The sequence below is a fragment of the Pogoniulus pusillus genome, chromosome 11 (genome assembly GCF_015220805.1).
Source record: "Pogoniulus pusillus isolate bPogPus1 chromosome 11, bPogPus1.pri, whole genome shotgun sequence".
NCBI classification, from domain to species: domain Eukaryota; kingdom Metazoa; phylum Chordata; class Aves; order Piciformes; family Lybiidae; genus Pogoniulus; species Pogoniulus pusillus.
The window spans coordinates 30091378-30110705 of NC_087274.1; the positions used below are offsets into that span (position 1 = coordinate 30091378).

The 19328-nt window shown below is 50.8% G+C and overlaps 1 protein-coding gene across 1 annotated transcript in view; it reads left to right on the forward strand.

Annotated features, from left to right (window-relative positions):
- Window positions 1–19328, forward strand: part of SMOX (spermine oxidase) — an 80154-nt gene that overhangs the window by 38225 nt on the left and 22601 nt on the right. Inside the window, exons 2-3 of the mRNA XM_064151659.1 lie at window positions 3386–3620; window positions 9527–9753. Of these exons, the coding sequence (XP_064007729.1) occupies window positions 3413–3620; window positions 9527–9753 (435 nt within the window). The 5' untranslated portion in view covers window positions 3386–3412. The remainder of the gene's footprint in view (window positions 1–3385; window positions 3621–9526; window positions 9754–19328) is intronic.

Here is a 19328-nt window from a genome sequence, read left to right on the forward strand (position 1 = left end):
TAAAGGCTTGACCACGAAATTGCCACTTGGAAATGAGACTTTGAAAATCTTTTGACTTCTCTGGAAATAATCAACATGGTACACGAGGGTGGAGGTTCCTGAAGGTCCCACTGCTGGTGCTTCAGGCCAAAGAGTTGTTGCATCCCAGTTTGACCTCGGTTATCCTTACTATCCCAGTTGGAAGGCTGGGTCTAGTTCTTAAGGTTTCTTTCTTTCTGGACTCTTTTAGGCTTCCTGAGGGTTTTTACCTGCAGAGAAATTCGATCTGAGTTCCCTCTACATGTTTTTTCCCTTTTCTCTTTGTCCCCATAGGTTCCTTAGTTAAAAGTCCTGAAGCTCTCTTTCTGCAGAGAGCTTCAACCTGAGTTCCCTCAAAACTTTTCTTTGCTTTTTTTCCATAGACTCCTTAGAGAGCTTGAGGAGTTTTAACTGTAGAGGAGAGGTTCAAGCTGAGTTCTCTCAGCATGCTGCTCTGCTTTTTTCCATTGATACCTTAGAAAGAGAGCTTGAGGGGTTTTAACTGCAGAGAAGTTCAAGCTGAGTTTCCTCAACAAGCTTCTGTTTTTGTCCATAGATTCTGTAGAAAGAGAGCTTCAGGGTTTCTAATGGCAGAGCAGAAGTTCAAGCTGAGCTCCCTCAGCAAACTTCTCTGCTTTCTTCTATAGAGTTTACAGACAGCTTCAGGGTTTTTAACTGCAGAGGAGAAGCTGGAGCTGAGATCCTGAGTAAGCTTCTCTGCGTTCTTCTATAGGTGCCTTAGAGAGCTTGAGGGTTTTTAACTGCAGAGGGGAAGTTGGAGCTGAGGTCCTGAGTAAGCTTCTCTGCTTTCTTCCATAGGTTCCTTAGAAGGAGATCTGGGGAGTTTTTAACTGCAGAGGGGAAATTGGAGCTGAGTTCCCTCAAGCAAGCTCTCTGCTCTCTTGCACAGGTTCCCTAGAGAGCTGGAGGGTTTTTAACTGCAGGGTAGAAATTGGAGTGGAGTTATCACAGTATCACAGTATCATCAGGGTTGGAAGAGACCTCACAGATCATCAAGTCCAACCCTTTACCACAGAGCTCAAGGCCAGACCATGGCACCAAGTGCCACGTCCAGTCCTGCCTTGAACAGCCCCAGGGACGGCGACTCCACCACCTCCCCGGGCAGCCCATTCCAGTGTCCAATGACTCTCTCAGGGAAGAACTTTCTCCTCACCTTCAGCCTAAATCTCCCCTGGCGCAGCCTGAGGCTGTGTCCTCTCGTTCTGGTGCTGGCCACCTGAGAGAAGAGAGCAACCTCCTCCTGGCCACAACCTCCCTTCAGGTAGCTGTAGACAGCAATGAGGTCTCCCCTGAGCCTCCTCTTCTCCAGGCTAACCAATCCCAGCTCCCTCAGCCTCTCCTCGTAGGGCTGTGCTCAAGGCCTCTCCCCAGCCTCGTCGCCCTTCTCTGGACACGCTCAAGCATCTCGAAGTTCCCTCAAGCCAGCTCTGTGCTCTCTTGCACAGGTTCCTTAGAGAGCTGGAGGGTTTTTAACTGCAGGGGAGAAGTTGGAGTTGAGTTCCCTCAAGCCAGCTCTGTGCTCTCTTGCACAGGTTCCCTAGAGAGCTGGAGGGTTTTTAACTGCAGAGGGGATGTTGGAGTGGAGTTCCCTCAAGCCAGCTCTCTGCTCTCTTGCACAGGTTCCCTAGAGAGCTGGAAGGTTTTTAACTGCAGGGTAGAAATTGGAGTGATCACAGTATCACAGTATCACAGTATCATCAGGGTTGGAAGAGACTTCAGAGATCATCAAGTCCAACCCTTTACCACAGAGCTCAAGGCCAGACCATGGCACCAAGTGCCACGTCCAATCCTGCCTTGAACAGCTCCAGGGATGGCGACTCCACCACCTCCCCGGGCAGCCCATTCCAGTGTCCAATGACTCTCTCAGGGAAGAACTTTCTCCTCACCTCCAGCCTAAATCTCCCCTGGCACAGCCTGAGGCTGTGTCCTCTTGTTCTGGTGCTGGCCACCTGAGAGAAGAGAGCAACCTCCTCCTGGCCACAACCTCCCCTCAGGTAGTTGTAGACAGCAATGAGGTCTCCCCTGAGCCTCCTCTTCTCCAGGCTAACCAATCCCAGCTCCCTCAGCCTCTCCTCGTAGGGCTGTGCTCAAGGCCTCTCCCCAGCCTCGTCGCCCTTCTCTGGACACGCTCAAGCATCTCGAAGTTCCCTCAAGCCAGCTCTGTGCTCTCTTGCACAGGTTCCCTAGAGAGCTGGAGGGTTTTTAACTGCAGAGGGGATGTTGGAGTGGAGTTCCCTCAAGCCAGCTCTCTGCTCTCTTGCACAGGTTCCCTAGAGAGCTGGAAGGTTTTTAACTGCAGGGTAGAAATTGGAGTGATCACAGTATCACAGTATCACAGTATCATCAGGGTTGGAAGAGACTTCAGAGATCATCAAGTCCAACCCTTTACCACAGAGCTCAAGGCCAGACCATGGCACCAAGTGCCACGTCCAATCCTGCCTTGAACAGCTCCAGGGATGGCGACTCCACCACCTCCCCGGGCAGCCCATTCCAGTGTCCAATGACTCTCTCAGGGAAGAACTTTCTCCTCACCTCCAGCCTAAATCTCCCCTGGCACAGCCTGAGGCTGTGTCCTCTTGTTCTGGTGCTGGCCACCTGAGAGAAGAGAGCAACCTCCTCCTGGCCACAACCTCCCCTCAGGTAGTTGTAGACAGCAATGAGGTCTCCCCTGAGCCTCCTCTTCTCCAGGCTAACCAATCCCAGCTCCCTCAGCCTCTCCTCGTAGGGCTGTGCTCAAGGCCTCTCCCCAGCCTCGTCGCCCTTCTCTGGACACGCTCAAGCATCTCGAAGTTCCCTCAAGCCAGCTCTGTGCTCTCTTGCACAGGTTCCCTACAGAGCTGAAGGGTTTTTAACTGCAGAGGGGACGTTGGAGCGGAGTTCCCTCAAGCCAGCTCTGTGCTCTCTTGCACAGGTTCCTTAGAGAGCTGGAGGGTTTTTAACTGCAGAGGGGACGTTGGAGCGGAGTTCCCTCAAGCCAGCTCTGTGCTCTCTTGCACAGGTTCCCTAGAGAGCTGGAGGGTTTTTAACTGCAGAGGGGACGTTGGAGCGGAGTTCCCTCAAGCCAGCTCTGTGCTCTCTTGCACAGGTTCCCTAGAGAGCTGGAGGGTTTTTAACTGCAGAGGGGACGTTGGAGCGGAGTTCCCTCAAGCCAGCTCTGTGCTCTCTTGCACAGGTTCCCTAGAGAGCTGGAGGGTTTTTAACTGCAGAGGGGACGTTGGAGCGGAGTTCCCTCAAGCCAGCTCTGTGCTCTCTTGCACAGGTTCCCTAGAGAGCTGGAGGGTTTTTAACTGCAGAGGGGACGTTGGAGCGGAGTTCCCTCAAGCCAGCTCTCTGCTCTCTTGCGCAGGTTCCTTCGGAAGCGAGCTTGGACGGCATGCAAAGTTGTGACCTCCCTGCAGACAGCACGGATGATCCTCTCAGTAGCGGCCTGCGGAGCAAGCGGCAGCCTCGAATAGTGGTGATCGGTGCTGGGCTCGCGGGCCTGTCGGCAGCCAAGGCGCTCCTGGAGAGCGGCTTCACGGATGTAACCGTCCTCGAGGCCACTGACCGCATCGGAGGCCGCGTGCAGAGTGTGAAGCTTGGTGAGAGCATCCTGCTGGGAGGGTTCCCCTGGCGCTCAGCCTGCTCCGGCTGCGGGAAGGGGCTTGGTGAGCCACCCTGCGTGTGCCACGGGGGGTTGGGGCTGGGATGCTGTCAGCAGCGTAAATCTGTGGGCTGCTCGCAGCGGGGGAGGGTGAAGCTTGCGATTGTTAAGGTTAGAAAAGACCTTTAAGAACATCAAGTCCAGCCATAACCTGACTGCCGTGACTGCTGAACTGTATCTTGCAGCAGTGCAGCTGTGCTCTTCTTGAACACTGCCAGGGATGGTGACCCCACCACTTCCCTGGGCAGCCTGTTCCAGTGCCTCACCTGGCACTGCTCAGGCCACATTTTGAGTGCTGTGTCCAGTTGTGGGCTCCTCAATTCAAGAGAGATGTTGAGGTGCTGGAAGGTGTCCAGAGAAGGGCAGCAAGGCTGGGGAGGGGCCTGGAGCACAGCCCTGTGAGGAGAGGCTGAGGGAGCTGGGGGGGTGCAGCCTGCAGAAGAGGAGGCTCAGGGCAGACCTCATTGCTGTCTACAACTACCTGAAGGGAGGCTGTAGCCAGGTGGGGTTGGTCTCTTCTTCCAGGCAAGCAGCAACAGAAGAAGGGGACAGAGTTTCAAGCTGTGCCAGGGGAGGTCTAGGCTGGAAGGAGGAAGTTGTTGTCAGAGAGAGTGATTGGCACTGGAATGGGCTGCCCAGAGAGGTGGTGGAGTTGCTGTCCCTAGAGGTGTTGAAGCAAAGCCTGGCTGAGGCACTTAGTGCCATGGTCTGGTTGGTTGGACAGGGCTGAGTGCTGGGTTGGACTGGATGATCTTGGAGGTCTCTTCCATCCTGGTTGATTCTCTGATTCTATGTTGATTGGATAGGGCTGGGTGCTAGGTTGGACTGGACAAGCTTAGAGGTCTCTTCCAACCTGGTTGATTTAATTTTATTCTTTCAGGAAAATGTTTTCCCCAATATCCAACTTAAACCTCCCCTGGTGCAACGAAAGCCTTTTTCCTCTTGTCCTATGGCTAGAGATTTGGGAGAAGAGACCAACCTCTGCCTTAGTCCAACCTCATTTCAGGGACACATAGAGAGCAATAAGGTCTCCCCTCAGCCTTCACCAGACTAAACAACCCCAGTTCCCTCAGCTGCTCCTTGTATACCATGCCCTCCAAACCCCTCACCAGCCTTGTTGCTCTTCTCTGGACACCCTTCAGGACCTCAATATCTTTCTTAGTCTGTAGTGCCTAGAATCAAACAGTGCTCAACTGTGGCCTCACCAGGGCTGAGTACAGGGACACCATCATTTCCCTGCTCCTGCTGGACACTGGGTTTTGATCCAGGCCAGGATGCCACCTGGGCACATTGCTGGCTCGTGTTCAGCTGCCCACTAGCACCTCCCAGATCCTTTTCTGCTGGGCTGCTTTACAGCCACTGTATCCCAAGCTCCAAGGGCCAGAGACATGGCCTTGTTAAACCTCATCTACCCAGTCTTGTGTAGCTCTTTGGGGGAAGGGCTGCTCCAAGCCCTGTTTCTGTAAAATAAAGTCCTTAGGGATTGCTTTCTTCTGTACAGGAAGAGCTCTGTGTAACAGGTCTGTGATTGAATAGCTGTATCAAGACAGTTTCCACCAGCCCTTTCCAGCTTGCCTCCACCAGGAGCAGTCAGTAAATCTCCTGGCTAGTGATGGGCTGTCTCTGGGTAACTCGAATCACTTGCCAAAGGGCAAGCCCCAAGCTATTCTGTTTCACAAACAGCCTCATTCATTTCCCTAGAACTAATTTATTGTGTAGGGCACTACCCACTGTGCATCAGGCTGCTGGAAAAACCTCCTCAATGTCCCCTTTCATCCTGATCTACAGCTTTCCTTACCTCCATGGCTTTCTTTCTCAGGGTGCAATAAAGATGCAGACACTGGGTATTTTAATCCCAGGTCAGCTGGAAGCACTTGGAAAATCCCTGCATGCAGGAGGAGTGGAGCAAACATTGCCTTTTGCAGCAGAGCAGTCAGTGAAACTTTCCCTGGTATCTGGAAGGGCATTGCCTGTCTCTTCTCCACAGGAGGCAAAAAGCTCCTCACTTCTCCTCAGTTGCCTTCCTGATTTCAATTAACTGCTTCTGCTTCTGATCCCACTTGTGGGTTTATAAACTCTGGCCTCTTGCTGCCCTCCTTTCTTTGTGTTTGCCAGGTGCTTACATCATTACTATATTTGACTTGATAAACTCCCCACAGTAAATAAACAGCCATGTCCTATGAACCTTTCAGAAGGGAAATGAATGGAGAGGCAGCTGGACAAAGCTAAGCTCCAGGGTTTGAAGAGGGGCACTTCACGTTCTGCTGGGACTTGGCACGGAGGTTGGAATGGGAAGTGTTGTCCTTTGCTCACAATGCACTGCCTTAAAAATAGCCTGGATCGTGGCTGTGAGAGGAGGGAAGTGTGAAGGAGCTGAAATCTTCAGGGAGTGACAGATCATCTTGGCAGTGCACCTGTGAAATGGTTTTGTTGTGCTACTGCTGGGACCAGTTCTCGCCCCTTTGGGCACCTCCACTGCTTGCTGATAGCTTTGCCTTTGCAGGGAACCTCCCTCCAGTTCATTAACACTTCTTTAATGTGAGGCAGGAGTAGGCTTCTCAGCCTGGTGGAGATCTTGCAGTTTATAGAGCTGTTTTGGTTGGAAAAGACCTCCAAGATTGAGTCCAACCATCAGCTCAACACCACTGTGGCCATCAGACTCTATCCCAAAGTGCCATGTCCACACATTTCTTGGAACACCTCAAGGATGGGGACTCCACCAGCTCCCTCAGCAACCTGTTCCTAATATGCAGTGTAGATTTGCAGAGCAAAGGACTGGAATCCAAAGTCTTGATCTTTTAATACCTCTCCTAAAGTGACAAATAGTCCATCATTCTGTGGCTCCATCAAACTGTTGTCATGGATTGTATAGAATCATAGAATATTTCACTGTATGGGATTGGACAACAGTTCCAGGACCTACTGGCATGGTTTTTCCTTCCAAAGCCCCACAAATAAGAGCTCTGTGCAGGAAGATTGTCAGTGCAGCAGAGAGCAAGCTCCCTGCTGCTGCTCTGGCATCTGATGGCTTGCAGGAGGGTTGCATTAACAAGGTGACTGTCACATGCATTATTGATGAGCTCTGTTCTCTCTGCCTGCCAGTGTGCCACAGTCATCTCCACCAGGCTGCCTATGCCAGGAGGGTGGTGCAGTTTGTGGCACCTTAAATATCCACACATCTGTGGCTTGATGCTTGTGGCCAGATGCACCCAAACATTGTTTGGGTGCATCTAGGAATCTTTTTCACTGTTAAGTCACAGGATCACAGAATGGTAGGGGTTGGAATGGACTTCTGAACATAACCTAGTCCCACTGGATGAGGCATTTAGTACCATGGTCTAGATGTCTGGATAGGGCTGGGTGCTAGGTTGGAATGGATGATGTTGGAGGTTTCTTCCAACCTGGTTGATTCTATGATTCTGTTCTATGATTCAGCATGCTTAGTGCTTCTGTGATGCTGCTTGGTGATGAGATGGTTGTCTGATGGAGAAGCAGGATGCCTGGTGCCTCCCGTGGAGGCAGCCTCTCAGCTGGAGAGCAACATCTCTTGGAGCTTCCACCTGTTCAACCAGACTGTGTTACAGCTCAGTGCTGCAGTGTTGTTCTGCCTGAGCATAGATTTGCATGTTAAGCAGTCTGTGATGACTGGCAGCTGCATGCTCCTTTCTTCATCAGGCAGCATCCTGCTCACTCTCCCACTCAGTCAGGTGCTCACAGACCTCTGGAGCAAGCTGCACAGCGTGGTGCTGGCTGGGATGCTGGGAGAACACAGCTCCTGCAGCCTTTGAAGCACTCAGCTTTGGACTTCTGAGAATCTCAAAAAATGTGGGTGGAGGACACAACCCAAGCTTATTTTTAGCACCTCCTTTCAGCTGCTGAACATCTCCCTGTGCTGTCAGCCCAGCTGTGGCTGTGCTAGGGTAGGGGGGAGGTCAGAGCTCTGGTACACACCCAGATAGTTGTAAGGAAAGGAGAGAGTGGAGCTGACTAAACCCTTTGAGTTTTGCAGGCAGAGCACAGTTGATGAAAACTAAATGCCTTTGGGTTCTGAGGTGACAGTGCATCTATTTAAAGAACCTGATTTAAGTTTTCAGAAGCATCAATAATAAAATAGAACCTATTGACTCATCAGGGGAATGGAAATGCTTCATTGTGTTGCAGCTAATCTGAGGTGTATCTGTACATAACACACATTTAATCACAGGACAAGGCTTAGTATACAGGCCAGTGGCATTATCCCAAGGCAATCCATTTTTTCCCTGTATCTCCCTGCTGTAGATGCTTCTCTTTCTGTATTCATGGAATCACAGAGTGGTTTGGGCTGGAAGGCACCTTAAAGATGATCCCATTCCAACTCCCCTGGTATTAGCAGGGACACCTTCCACTAGAACAGGTTGTGCAGGGTCCCCTGCTCCTCCTCTTGAATACAGTGGATATTTGAAGTCTTTAAGTACTTTATTCTGTCCCTACAACTTTAATATTTATGTAAATACCTTTTGTATGTCCCTTCTGCAGTAGTGCAATGCAGCTCTTACAGTTCTTTCCCTCACCACACCTCCTTCACTAGCACCCTGGCTTGTGCTGCAGCACCACCAAAGCGTTCTCTGCTTTCTGGTCATGTACTTAAGTGAAGGTTATAGAATTATTAAGGTTATAAAAGACCTCTAAGATCAAGTCCAACCTTCTGCCTAACACCTCCAGGTCTGCTAGACCATGTCCCAAAGTGCTGCATCTGCTTGTTTCTTGAACACCTCCAGGGATGGTGACTCCCATGCTTTCCTGGGCAGCCTGTTCCAGTGCCTGACTACTCTTGCAGGAAAGAAATTCTTCCTGATGTTCAGTCTAAACATTCCCCTGGCAAAGGTTTAGAGAAGATGGGCTGCCCAGGGAGGTGGTGGAGTCCCTGTCCCTGGAGGTGTCCAAGAAACGGAAGGATAAAGCACTTGGTGCCATGGTCTAGTTGACTGGGTAGGGCTGGGTGCTAGGTTGGACTGGATGAGTTTGGAGGTCTCTTCCAACCTGGTGGATTCTGTGATTCCAAGATGGTTTAGGAAGGCCACATAGCAAGGATAGAGCAGGTAGGAACAGCCATGGTAAGAATCATAGAATCAAACAGGTTGGAAGAGACCTCCAAGATCATTTCACCTTAGGTTTCAGAGATCTGTCACTGTGAAGATACTGTTATTGGAAACATCCCATCCTTCAAGCACTCTCTAAACATGTATCCTGGAGCAGAGAAAGCTCACTTGAGTGATGTTTGGGAATGCTGAGCATTCAAGAGAGATGTTGAGGTGCTGGAACGTGTCCAGAGAAGGGCAACAAGACTGGTGAAAGGCCTGGAGCACAGCCCTGTGAGGAGAGGCTGAGGCAGCTGGGGGTGTTTAGCCTGGAGAGGAGGAGGCTCAGGGCAGAGCTCATTGCTGGCTACAACTACCTGAAGGGAGGTTGTAGCCAGGTGGGGTTGGTCTCTTCTGCCAGGCAAGCAGCAACAGAAGAAGGGGACACAGTCTGAAGTTGTGCTGAGGGAGGTCTAGGCTGGATGTTAGGAGGAAGTTGTTGGCAGAGAGAGTGATTGGCATTGGAATGGGCTGCCCAGGGAGGTGGTGGAGTCTCTGTGCCTGGAGGTGTTCAAGAAAAGCCTGGCTGAGGCACTTAGTGCCATGGTCTGGTTGATTGGATAGAGCTGGGTGCTAGGTTGGACTGGCTGAGCTTGGAGGTCTCTTCCAACCTGCTTGATTCTCTGATTCTGTGATTCTATGTTGTGGTCCTGCACGTGGTCACTTTCTTCAGGGTGAAGCGTCAGCAGCGGTCAGCTAAACGTCTGCTCGCTTGGTTCTCCCGCAGGGCACGCCACTTTTGAACTGGGAGCTACGTGGATTCATGGTTCACATGGAAACCCAGTCTATCATCTAGCAGAGGACAATGGTTTGCTGGAAGAGACTACTGATGGCGAGAGAAGCGTTGGGCGGATCAGCCTTTACTCCAAGAATGGGGTGGCTTACCACCTCACCAACAGCGGGCAGAGGATCCCGAAGGACGTGGTTGAAGAATTCAGTGATTTATACAACGAGGTTGGTATTCAGCTGCTCTGTCCCCTTGCAGATCTGCCTGAAGCACTGGGCAGTTATAGCACTCTGGGTACTGGGTGAAGGTAGAAAAGCAGTAATATGGAACCAGAGACTCGTTGAGGATGGAAAGGCCTTTAAGATCATTGAGTCCAATCGTTAACCCAGCACTGCCAAGTCCACCACTAAACCATGTCCCTCAGAACCATATTTACATGGGTTTTGAACACTTCCAGGGACAACCATCCCACTACTTCCATGGGCAGCCTGTTCCAGGGCTTAATCACTCACAGAATCAGAGGATGGTTTAGGTTGGAAGGGACCTCAAAGCTCAGCCAGTTCCAACCCCGCACCATAGGTAGGAACAGCTCCCACTAGAACAGGTCACTTAAAACCTCATCTAACCTGGCCTAGAACACCTCCAGAGAGGGAGCAGGCACAGCCTCCCTGGGCAACCTGTGCCACTGTCTCACCACCCTCGCTGGAAAGAATTTTTTCCTAATATCCAGTTTAAATCTCCCCTCTGCCAGTTCAAACCCATTCCTCCTCATCCTGTCTTTACAAGACCTTGTCAATAGTCCCTCCCCAGCCTTCCTGTAGGTCCTCTTCAGATACTGGAAGGCCACTCCAAGGTCTCCTCAAAGCCTTCTCTTCTCCAGGCTGAAGAGCCCCAACTCTCAGCCCATCCTTATAGCAAGAGCTGCTGCAGCCCTCTGAGCATCTTGGTGGCCTCCTTTGGTCTGGCTCCAACACTTCTATGTCCTCCTTGTGTTAGGAGGTCCAGAACTGCACCCAGTACAGTACTCTTTCAGTAAAGACTTTTTTCCTGGTGTTTGACTTAAACTTCTCCTGGTGTGATTTGAGGTTGTTTCCTCTTGTCCTGTCACTTGTTAGCTGCAAAAAGAGTTGGCCCTGTAGTGAGTGCCCTAAAACTGAACCAAGTGCTCAAGGTGCAGCCCTACCAGGCAATCCCTGCCCTGGTCCTGCTGGCCACACTGTTCCTGGTACAGGCCAGGATGCTGCTGGCCTTCACAGAAGCATAGAATACATTGAGTTAGAAGAGATCTCAGGGATCATTCAGTCCAACCCTTGACACAGCACTGAAGGGTCTTGGCCACCTGGGCACATGTTGGCTCATCTTCAGCTGCTGTTGATCAGCACCTCCAGGTCCTTTTCCATCAGGCACATCCCAAGCCTGGAGTGTTAATGGGATTGTTGTGACTCAAGTGCAGGACCCAGCACTTGTCCTTGTTGAACGTCATCCCATTGGCTTCAGCCCACCGATCCACCTGGCTAGGTTCTTCCACAGAGCCTTCCTACCCTTAAGCAGATCAACACTTCCAACCCAACCTGGTGTGGTCTGCAAACTTCCTGAGAGTGCATTTAATCCCTTCCTCCAGATGACTGATGAAGATACTAAAGAGAACTGACCCAAAATGTCTTTAATTCCTTTGCAAAACACCAGCCTCCAGTTCGCTCTCATCTGTGTAACTGTGCCCTGCTTGCCCCTGACGTGGGATTAACTCACTGCTGTTAGGATGAACAATCTTTCCACATTTGTCATCAATGTAATCACTTCCAGCAAGTCTTGCTGGGGAGATCCAGTCATTTGCTTTAGAGAGTTATTCCTTAATTGAAAGGGTGAAGGAGGGGGGAGATATCAAATTACTAAACAAAGTAGAACGTAAAAACCTTAGCAACAAGCAGCTAAATATTGTAGGCCTGTGACGTTTTGTTGCTGTTATAAATACCTTGGTGTGTGCCAAATCAGCCCAGTGTCCCAGGAACTGCAACTCTTCTTACATCAAAAGGAAAGGGACATCTTTTCTGGTAGGTCCAGACCAGTGTGGGCTTCAATCAATGGCTGCTTTAACTTTGGTTCCATGTTCAGTGATGCCCTCTTCACAGAGTCGCTGAGTGCCAGGTTGGAAGGGACCCCAAGGATCACCTGATCCAGCTTTTCTAGGTCTGTTTGGAATGAGCTGGCCCAGCAGCCTGTCAAGCTGAGTCTTAAAACTGCCCAGTGTAGGGGAATCCACTGCTTCCCTTGGGAAATGATTCCAAGGTCTCACTGTTCTCATGGGCAAACATCTTCTGGAGTGCAATCAGAATCTTCCCCAGCAGTAACTTGGCCCTGTCACTCCTTGTCTTTACCATGGGACTCCTTGTTAAAAAGGAGTCTCCATCCTCCTGGCAGCTACTCTTTACATGCTGGTTCCTCTTCAGCTTTGTTTAGACAAGAGCATCATTGTGGGACAGAAAAGCCACTCAGAAAAAAAAAGCCCCAAACATTGAATCTAAAAACACCAAACAGAAACCTGCAAGACAGAGGTGAAGATCACAGTATCACAGTATCACCAAGGTTGAAAGAGACCTCATAGATCATCAAGTCCAACCCTTTACCACAGAGCTCAAGGCTAGACCATGGCACCAAGTGCCACATCCAATCCTGCCAGTGGAAAGATTAGCTTCTATTAAAAAAGAATCAGTGAACCACTGTTAGATAAAAATGGCCAAATTTAGGTCCGTGTAGCCTGACAGTGCTGCTGTCATCTGGCTGTCCCCTTCACAGGGACAACAGAGTGTCTTACTGATCTGTGCTGGACACAGCAGATGCAAAGAGCTGACTCTGCCATGAGACCTCACCTGAAGTGTTGTGTCCAGCTCTGGGGGCTCCAATACATGAGAGACATGGAACTGCTGGAGTGAGTGCAGAGGAGGGCCACAAAGATGATCTATGATATGAGATTTGGACCATGTCTCCTATGAAGATAGGCTGAAAGATTTGGGACTGGTCAGCCTGGAGAGGAGAAGGCTTCAGGGACACCTTAGAGTAGCATTTCAGTACCTGAAGAGGACCTACAGGAAGGCTGGGGAGGGACTGTTTAGAAAAGCCTGAGGGGACAGTGTGAGGGGCAATGGTTTGAAACTGGAGCAGGGGAGATTTAGGTTGGACATCAGGAAGAAGTTCTTCCTAGTGAGAGTGGTAAAATAATAACCCCAGAAGTGGAGTTGAGTTCCCATCCCTGGAGACACTCAAGATCAAACTCAGTGTGTTCCTGAGCAGCCTGATCTGCTGGAGTTGTCCCTGCTGATTGCAGGGGGGTTGGACAAAATGACCTTTGAGGGTCCCTTATTCTGCCCCTGTACTCAGCACTGCTCAGGCTACACCATGGGTACTGTGTTCAGTTCTGGGCTCCTCAGTTCAAGTGAGATGTTGGACACTCTGGAAGGTGTCCAGAGAAGGGCAACAAAGCTGGTGAGGGGCCTGGAGCACAGCCCTGTGAGGAGAGGCTGAGGGAGCTGGGGGTGTGCAGCCTGCAGCAGAGGAGGCTCAGGGCAGAGCTCATTGCTGTCTACAACTCCCTGAAGGGAGGCTGTAGCCAGGTGGGGTTGGTCTCTTCTGCCAGGCAACCAGCAACGGAAGAAGGGGACACAGTCTCAAGTTGTGCCAGGGGAGGTCTAGGCTGGATGTGAGGAGGAAGCTGTTGTCAGAGAGAGTGATTGGCATTGGAATGGGCTGCCCAGGGAGGTGGTGGAGTCGCTGTCCCTGGAGGTGTTGAAGCAAAGCCTGGCTGAGGCACTTAGTGCCATGGTCTGGTTGATTGTCCAGGTCTGGGTGCTAGGTTGGAGTGGATGAGCTTGGAGGTCTCTTCCAACCTGATTGGTTCTATGATTCTATGACTCTAATGCAACCTGTGAATCTGTGATTGCTGTTGGTTGAATCTGCTTCCCATGTGAAGAGTTCTCCATGGGTAGAGTGAAATGAAAGGAAGGGGCATGCCACAAAGAATTCTATTAACTAATCCTAATTATTCCCCACATTTTTACACTGCCACTTATGTAATACATTTAGGGAGGTGAGTGCAGAATGTCTCTTCCTCTAGGTAATGTGATTCATTCCAGAAAATGAGATCTCACAGTGGATTATATAAATGGGAGGAACCTTCTATATTCTTTAACAGAGCTGTGGGGCAGGCTGCCCAGAGAGATTGTGGAGTCTCCTCCTCTGGAGAGCTTCCAAACCTACCTGGACACTGTGATCCTGGGTTGCCCAGCAGGAGAGTTGGACTCAGTGATCTCCTGGATCCCTCCCAAGCACCATTCTGTGATTCCATAACTTCCATCAGGCTGCAGCCGTGCCTAAACCCTTCAGATTTTCATTTTGACAGTGAACTCCATCAGATCTGATGCTGGGCTGGGCACACTCTAGATTCAGGTGACTCCTTACATTTCAAAATATGCCCATGAGCATTTAGAAAGCCACCAAGAGAAAACTCACTGTAGCCTGTAAAGAACTATCAAGAATTGAATGGGGAGCAGAAAAAGAGGGATTTGTTTGTTTGTTTTAAATGACTTAACATTGCTCTGGGGCTTCAGACTCACAGTAACAGTCAGGTTGGCAAAGCCCCTCAGGATCACCAAGTCCAACTGACAACCCTACTCTACAAGGCTCACCCTAAACCATATTCCCAACTGGATAGGGCTGGGTGCTAGGTTGGACTGGATGATCTTGGAGGTCTCTTCCAACCTGGTTGGTTCTATGATTCTATGATTCTATGACATTTAAATGCATCCAGGCTTGGTGACTCCACCACATCCCTGGGTAGTTCATTCAAGTGCCTGACAACTTCTGCTGTGAAAAAATGTTTCCTGATATCTAGTCTGAACATCCCCAGTGGCAGTTTGAAGCCATTCCCTCTTGTTCTGTCATTGTTTACCTGTGAGATCTGCCTTGAAACTGGAATCTCTGGTGGGGTGGCACAAAATGGTTTCAATTTTAGAGAGAAGCAGTTGGAATTTCAAAGGAACTTTAGTATGGAAGAAATTCAGCAACCTGTGGAAGGGAAAGCATTCTTCTTGGACAAAAGCCAGTGGAAGGAATTCATCTCAGTTCTCAAACACTGGATTAGGTTTCCCAGGGAGATGGTTGAACCTCCATCCCTGGAGGTGTTTAAAAGCAAAAGAAATGTGATGCTGAGGGACATAGCAATCCTTGGTAGGGTTCATAGGATCATAGGATGATCACAGGATGTTAGGGGTTGGAAGGGACCAAAAGAGATCATTGAGTCCAACCCCCCTGCTACAGCAGGACAATGCTATCTAACACAGATCACACAGGAACACATCCAGACAGGCCTTGAAAGGCTCCACAGGAGACCCCACAACCTCTCTGGGCAGCCTGTTCCAGTGCTCTGGGACCCTTACAGGAAAGAAGTTCCCCCTTGTGTTGAGGCAGAACCTCCTGTGCTGCAGCTTACACCCATTGCTGCTTGTCCTATCCCAGGCAGCAGTGAGCAGAGCCTGTCCCTGCGCCTGGCAGCCCTCAAATACTTATAGACATTGATCAAATCCCCTCTCAGTCTTCTCTTCTCCAGGCTAAGCAGCCCCAGGGCCCTCAGCCTCTCCTCATCAGCCATGCCCTCCAGTCCCCTCATCATCCTTATAGCACTCCACTGGATTCTCTCCAGCAGATCCCTGTCCCTCCCCAACTGGGGAGCCCAAAACTGAACACAGTATTCAAGATGATGTCTCAGCAGGGCAGAGTAGAGGGGCAGGAGAACCTCCCTTGCTCTGCTGGACACACTCCTCCTAATCCACCCCAGGCTCCCATTGGCCTTCTTGGCCAGCAGGGCACATTGCTGTGCCATGGGGAACTTGTTAGCCACCAGCACCCCCAGGGCCCTCTCCACAGGGCTGCTCTCCAGCAGTCACCTCCCAGCCTGGACTGCTGCAGTTTGTTATTCCTCCCCAGGTGCAGGACTCTGCACTTGTCCTTGTGGAGCCTCATCTGGCTTCTCTGTGCCCAGCTCTCAGTCTGCCCAGGTCTCTCTGGATGGCAGCACAGCCTGCAGCTGTCTCAGCCAAGGCTCCCAGCTTGGTGTCATCAGCAAACTTGCTGAGCAGACACTCTGTGCCCTCATCCATGGCATTGATGAAGATGTTGAACAGGACTGTCCCCAGCACTGATCCCTGGGGGACACCACTAGTCACAGCTCTCCAGCTGGACCTGGTGAGAAAATGGTTGGACTGGATGATCTTAAAGATCTTCTCCGACCAAATCTCCCCATATTCTGTGATCTGAAGAACTTTTCCATGCTGTATTGAAAACAGAACCAGAGAAAACCTGTTAGACAGGTGAGAGGTGTGCAGCAAGATGAACAGCCACTGAGACTGGAAAAGGGAGAGGGAGGGAGTGAAAATGCTGTGGTGAGCAGCATTGTTTATGTAACTGGCACAGCTCCAAACGGCGTGCAGTGCTCCATGATCATCCTGTCTCACAGATGATAGGAAAATCTCCAGCAAGGGAGGGTGCCAGAGGCAGGCAGGCTATGAAATGAGGAAAGAATGCAAAGATGTGAGCTACTCAGCTTGGAGATGCAGCTGATAAGATCCAGGCGGTGTCAAGGTGCCGGTGCTTCAGGGGTGATTCATTGGGTAAATCGACCCTTTCTTTGACAGCTTCAGAAAGGGGGCAGGCAGTGACATGAGAGCAGCACATTAAAAGTTAATCTTCTTTACACAACACATAATTAGCTTATCGTTGCCACAGGATATCTTTATTGCTAGGAGACAGAGAAGGCTTTCACACTTAGGGGCTGTAAAAACGTCCACAGCTACTCCCTGCCATAAAAAAAAGTACCTAAGGGACAGGTTCAGCCAAGAAGAGGACATCAGCCAGCCCCTAGTGCTGTTGCTGGGGAGATGATTTCTCTCTTTTCCTTCAGAGTGAGCTGGAGTTTCTCATCACAGAAACACAGAATGGTAGGGGTTGGAAGGGACCTCTGAAGAGCACCAGGTCCCTTGCCAAAGCAGGATCACCTAGGGTAGGGCTCACTGGAATACATCCAGGTGGGTTTGGAAAGTCTCCAGAGAATGAGACACCACAGCCTCTCTGGGCAGCCTGTTTCAGTGCTCCACCACCCTCACTATCAGGAAGAGTCTCCTCATGTTGAGGTGGAACCTCCTGTTTTCCAGCCTGTACCCATTGTTCCTTGTCCTGTCACTGGGCAGGAAAGGGACCTGGGGGTACTGATAGACAGTAGGCTGAAGATGAGCCAGCAGTGTGCCCAGGTGGGCAGCAGAGCCAATGGCATCCTGGGCTGGCTCAGGAGCAGTGTGAACAGCAGGACAAGGGAGTTTCTTCTGCCCTTGTGCTCAGCACTGCTCAGGCCACAGCTTGAGTGCTGTGTCCAGTTCTGGGCTCCTCAGTTCAAGAGAGATGTTGAGGTGCTGGAAGGTGTCCAGAGAAGGGCAACAAAGCTGGTGAAGGGCCTGGAACACAAACCCTGTGAGGAGAGGCTGAGGGAGCTGGGGGTGTGCAGCCTGCAGCAGAGGAGGCTCAGGGCAGAGCTCATTGCTGTCTGCAACTGCCTGCAGGGAGGCTGTAGCCAGGTGGGGTTGGTCTCTTCTGCCAGGCAAGCAGCAACAGAAGAAGGGGACACAGTCTCAAGTTGTGCCAGGGCAGGTCTAGGCTGGATGTTAGGAGGAAGTTCCTGGCAGAGAGAGTGATTGGCATTGGAATGGGCTGCCCAGGGAGGTGGTGGAGTCACCATCCCTGGAGGTCTTCAAGAAAAGATTGTCTGAGGCACTTAGTGCCATGGTGTGGTTGACTGGCTAGGGCTGGGTGCTAGGTTGGACTGGCTGAGTTTGGAGGTCTCTTCCAACTTGGTTGATTCTATGATTCTGTGATTCATCTTGACACCCACCCCTCAGATAGTTGCAGACATTGGTAAGATGCCTTCTCAGCCTTCTCTTCTCCAAACCAAACAGCCCCAGGGCTCTCAACCTTTCTTCATTGGAGAGATGTTCAAGTTCCTTCATCATCTTAATTGCTGTCTGTTGGATTCATTCCAGCAGATCCCTGTCTCTCCTGAATTGAGGTTTTGCTGAGCTGTTATATTGGACCATCTGTAGTGATTTCATAGAGCTGACTGAGGGTTCTTCCCTGTGCTGCTGTGTAGGAAAAGTCTGGGTATGAAAGTGAGCTGTGTGATCTCCTGGAAGTCTCCCCTGGAAACAGCTGTGAGGGAACACAAATGCACAGCAGGCATGTGGCTTTGGGAGCCTTTTCCTCTTTACACCTGCTGAGCCTGCCTGATGCATTTCTGGTTGGTGTTTTGCTGAGTCCCTCGCTCCTCCAGGACTTTCTCTTTTTAGTTTTCACTAGAATCTATTTTGTCAGGTTTTATTTGCATCCTAGGTGGCCAAGATTCTCTTCATTTACCTGGTGGTGAAATGGGTGCTGGGGAGAAGCACAAGTCATTTGGTCTTTAGTTTAGAGATTCATGTGAGGATTTGGGTGGGAAGGGACCTTGAAGATCATCTAGTTCCAACTCCCCTGCTATTGGCAATGACACTTCCCACTGGACCAGATTGCTCAAGGCCTTATCCAGTCTGGCCTTGAACACCTCCAAGGAGGGGGCATCCACAGCCTCTTCCAGTGTCTCACCACTGTCACTGTAGAGAATTTCTTTCCTAGTCTCCAGCCTGACTGCATCTCTGGTTTTGGAGGAAGCAAGTCTTTTGAGAGCTGGTGTTAAGACATTTTGAAGCTATCCAGGATAAAAAGATTGCCAAACCCTGAGGCCAGATTCCTCCTCTGCCTTGTAGAACCTCCTAGACCGTTCTCAGTCTCACCATCCAGCAAGAGTCTCAAGCTGTGCCAGGGGAGGTCTAGGCTGGATGTTAGGAGGAAGTTGTTGGCAGAGAGAGTGATTGGCATTGGAATGGGCTGCCCAGGGAGGTGGTGGAGTTGCTGTCCCTGGAGGTGTTGAAGCCAAGCCTGGCTGAGGCACTTAGTGCCATGGTCTGGTTGACTGGCTAGGGCTGGGTGCTAGGTTGGAGTGGCTGAGCTTGGAGGTCTCTTCCAACCTGCTTGATTCTGTGTTTCTATGATCATGTCATTTTACCTCTCTGCCTTCATTTCTCCCTTGAGAAGAGGCTGAGCTGCCCTCACTTGAGAAGAAACAAAGGCATTGACAACCAGCAAGCACAGGCTGGATGCAAAGCCTGATCAGGGCTGGGGCCCTGGCATGAGCAGTGGAAAATGTAGTGCTGAATGAACGGGGCTAAATTTGTCACGGGTTGGGTGCTGCACAGGCGGCTGCCTGCCCCAGCACTCACACACTGCCCTCCTGCTGCTGCAGCTGCTGCCGTCTGCCTCGGCTCCAGCATATGCCTCCAGCTCTGCTCCTCCAGCTGGGTCTCTCCCACCCCAGCTGGGCACCAAATTCTAGTGAATGCAAAGTGTGGAGAGGCTTCCTTGGCTGTTTCACCTAGGACTGTGGAGTGACTGAACCTGGCACCTGGCAAGTGAAGTGTCTGCCCTGTGCTGGATTTCCCTGGTGCAAGGCAAGACTCTCCAGTACCTCCAGGGCTCTGCCTCACTGGTTCATTTGGAAAGTCCTCAGGCTTTTTCCAGGCACTTGTCCAAGCTTTCTTGGCTGGCTTCTTCTACTTCAATACAAGTTTTGCTTCTTTTTGTTCTCAGTAGCCTGAATTTTTAATAGCTGTAGGGATGCCTCACAGAAGCCTTTATTTGGTTGTGAGCAGTAGGAGACTGCACAGCTCTTCATTTC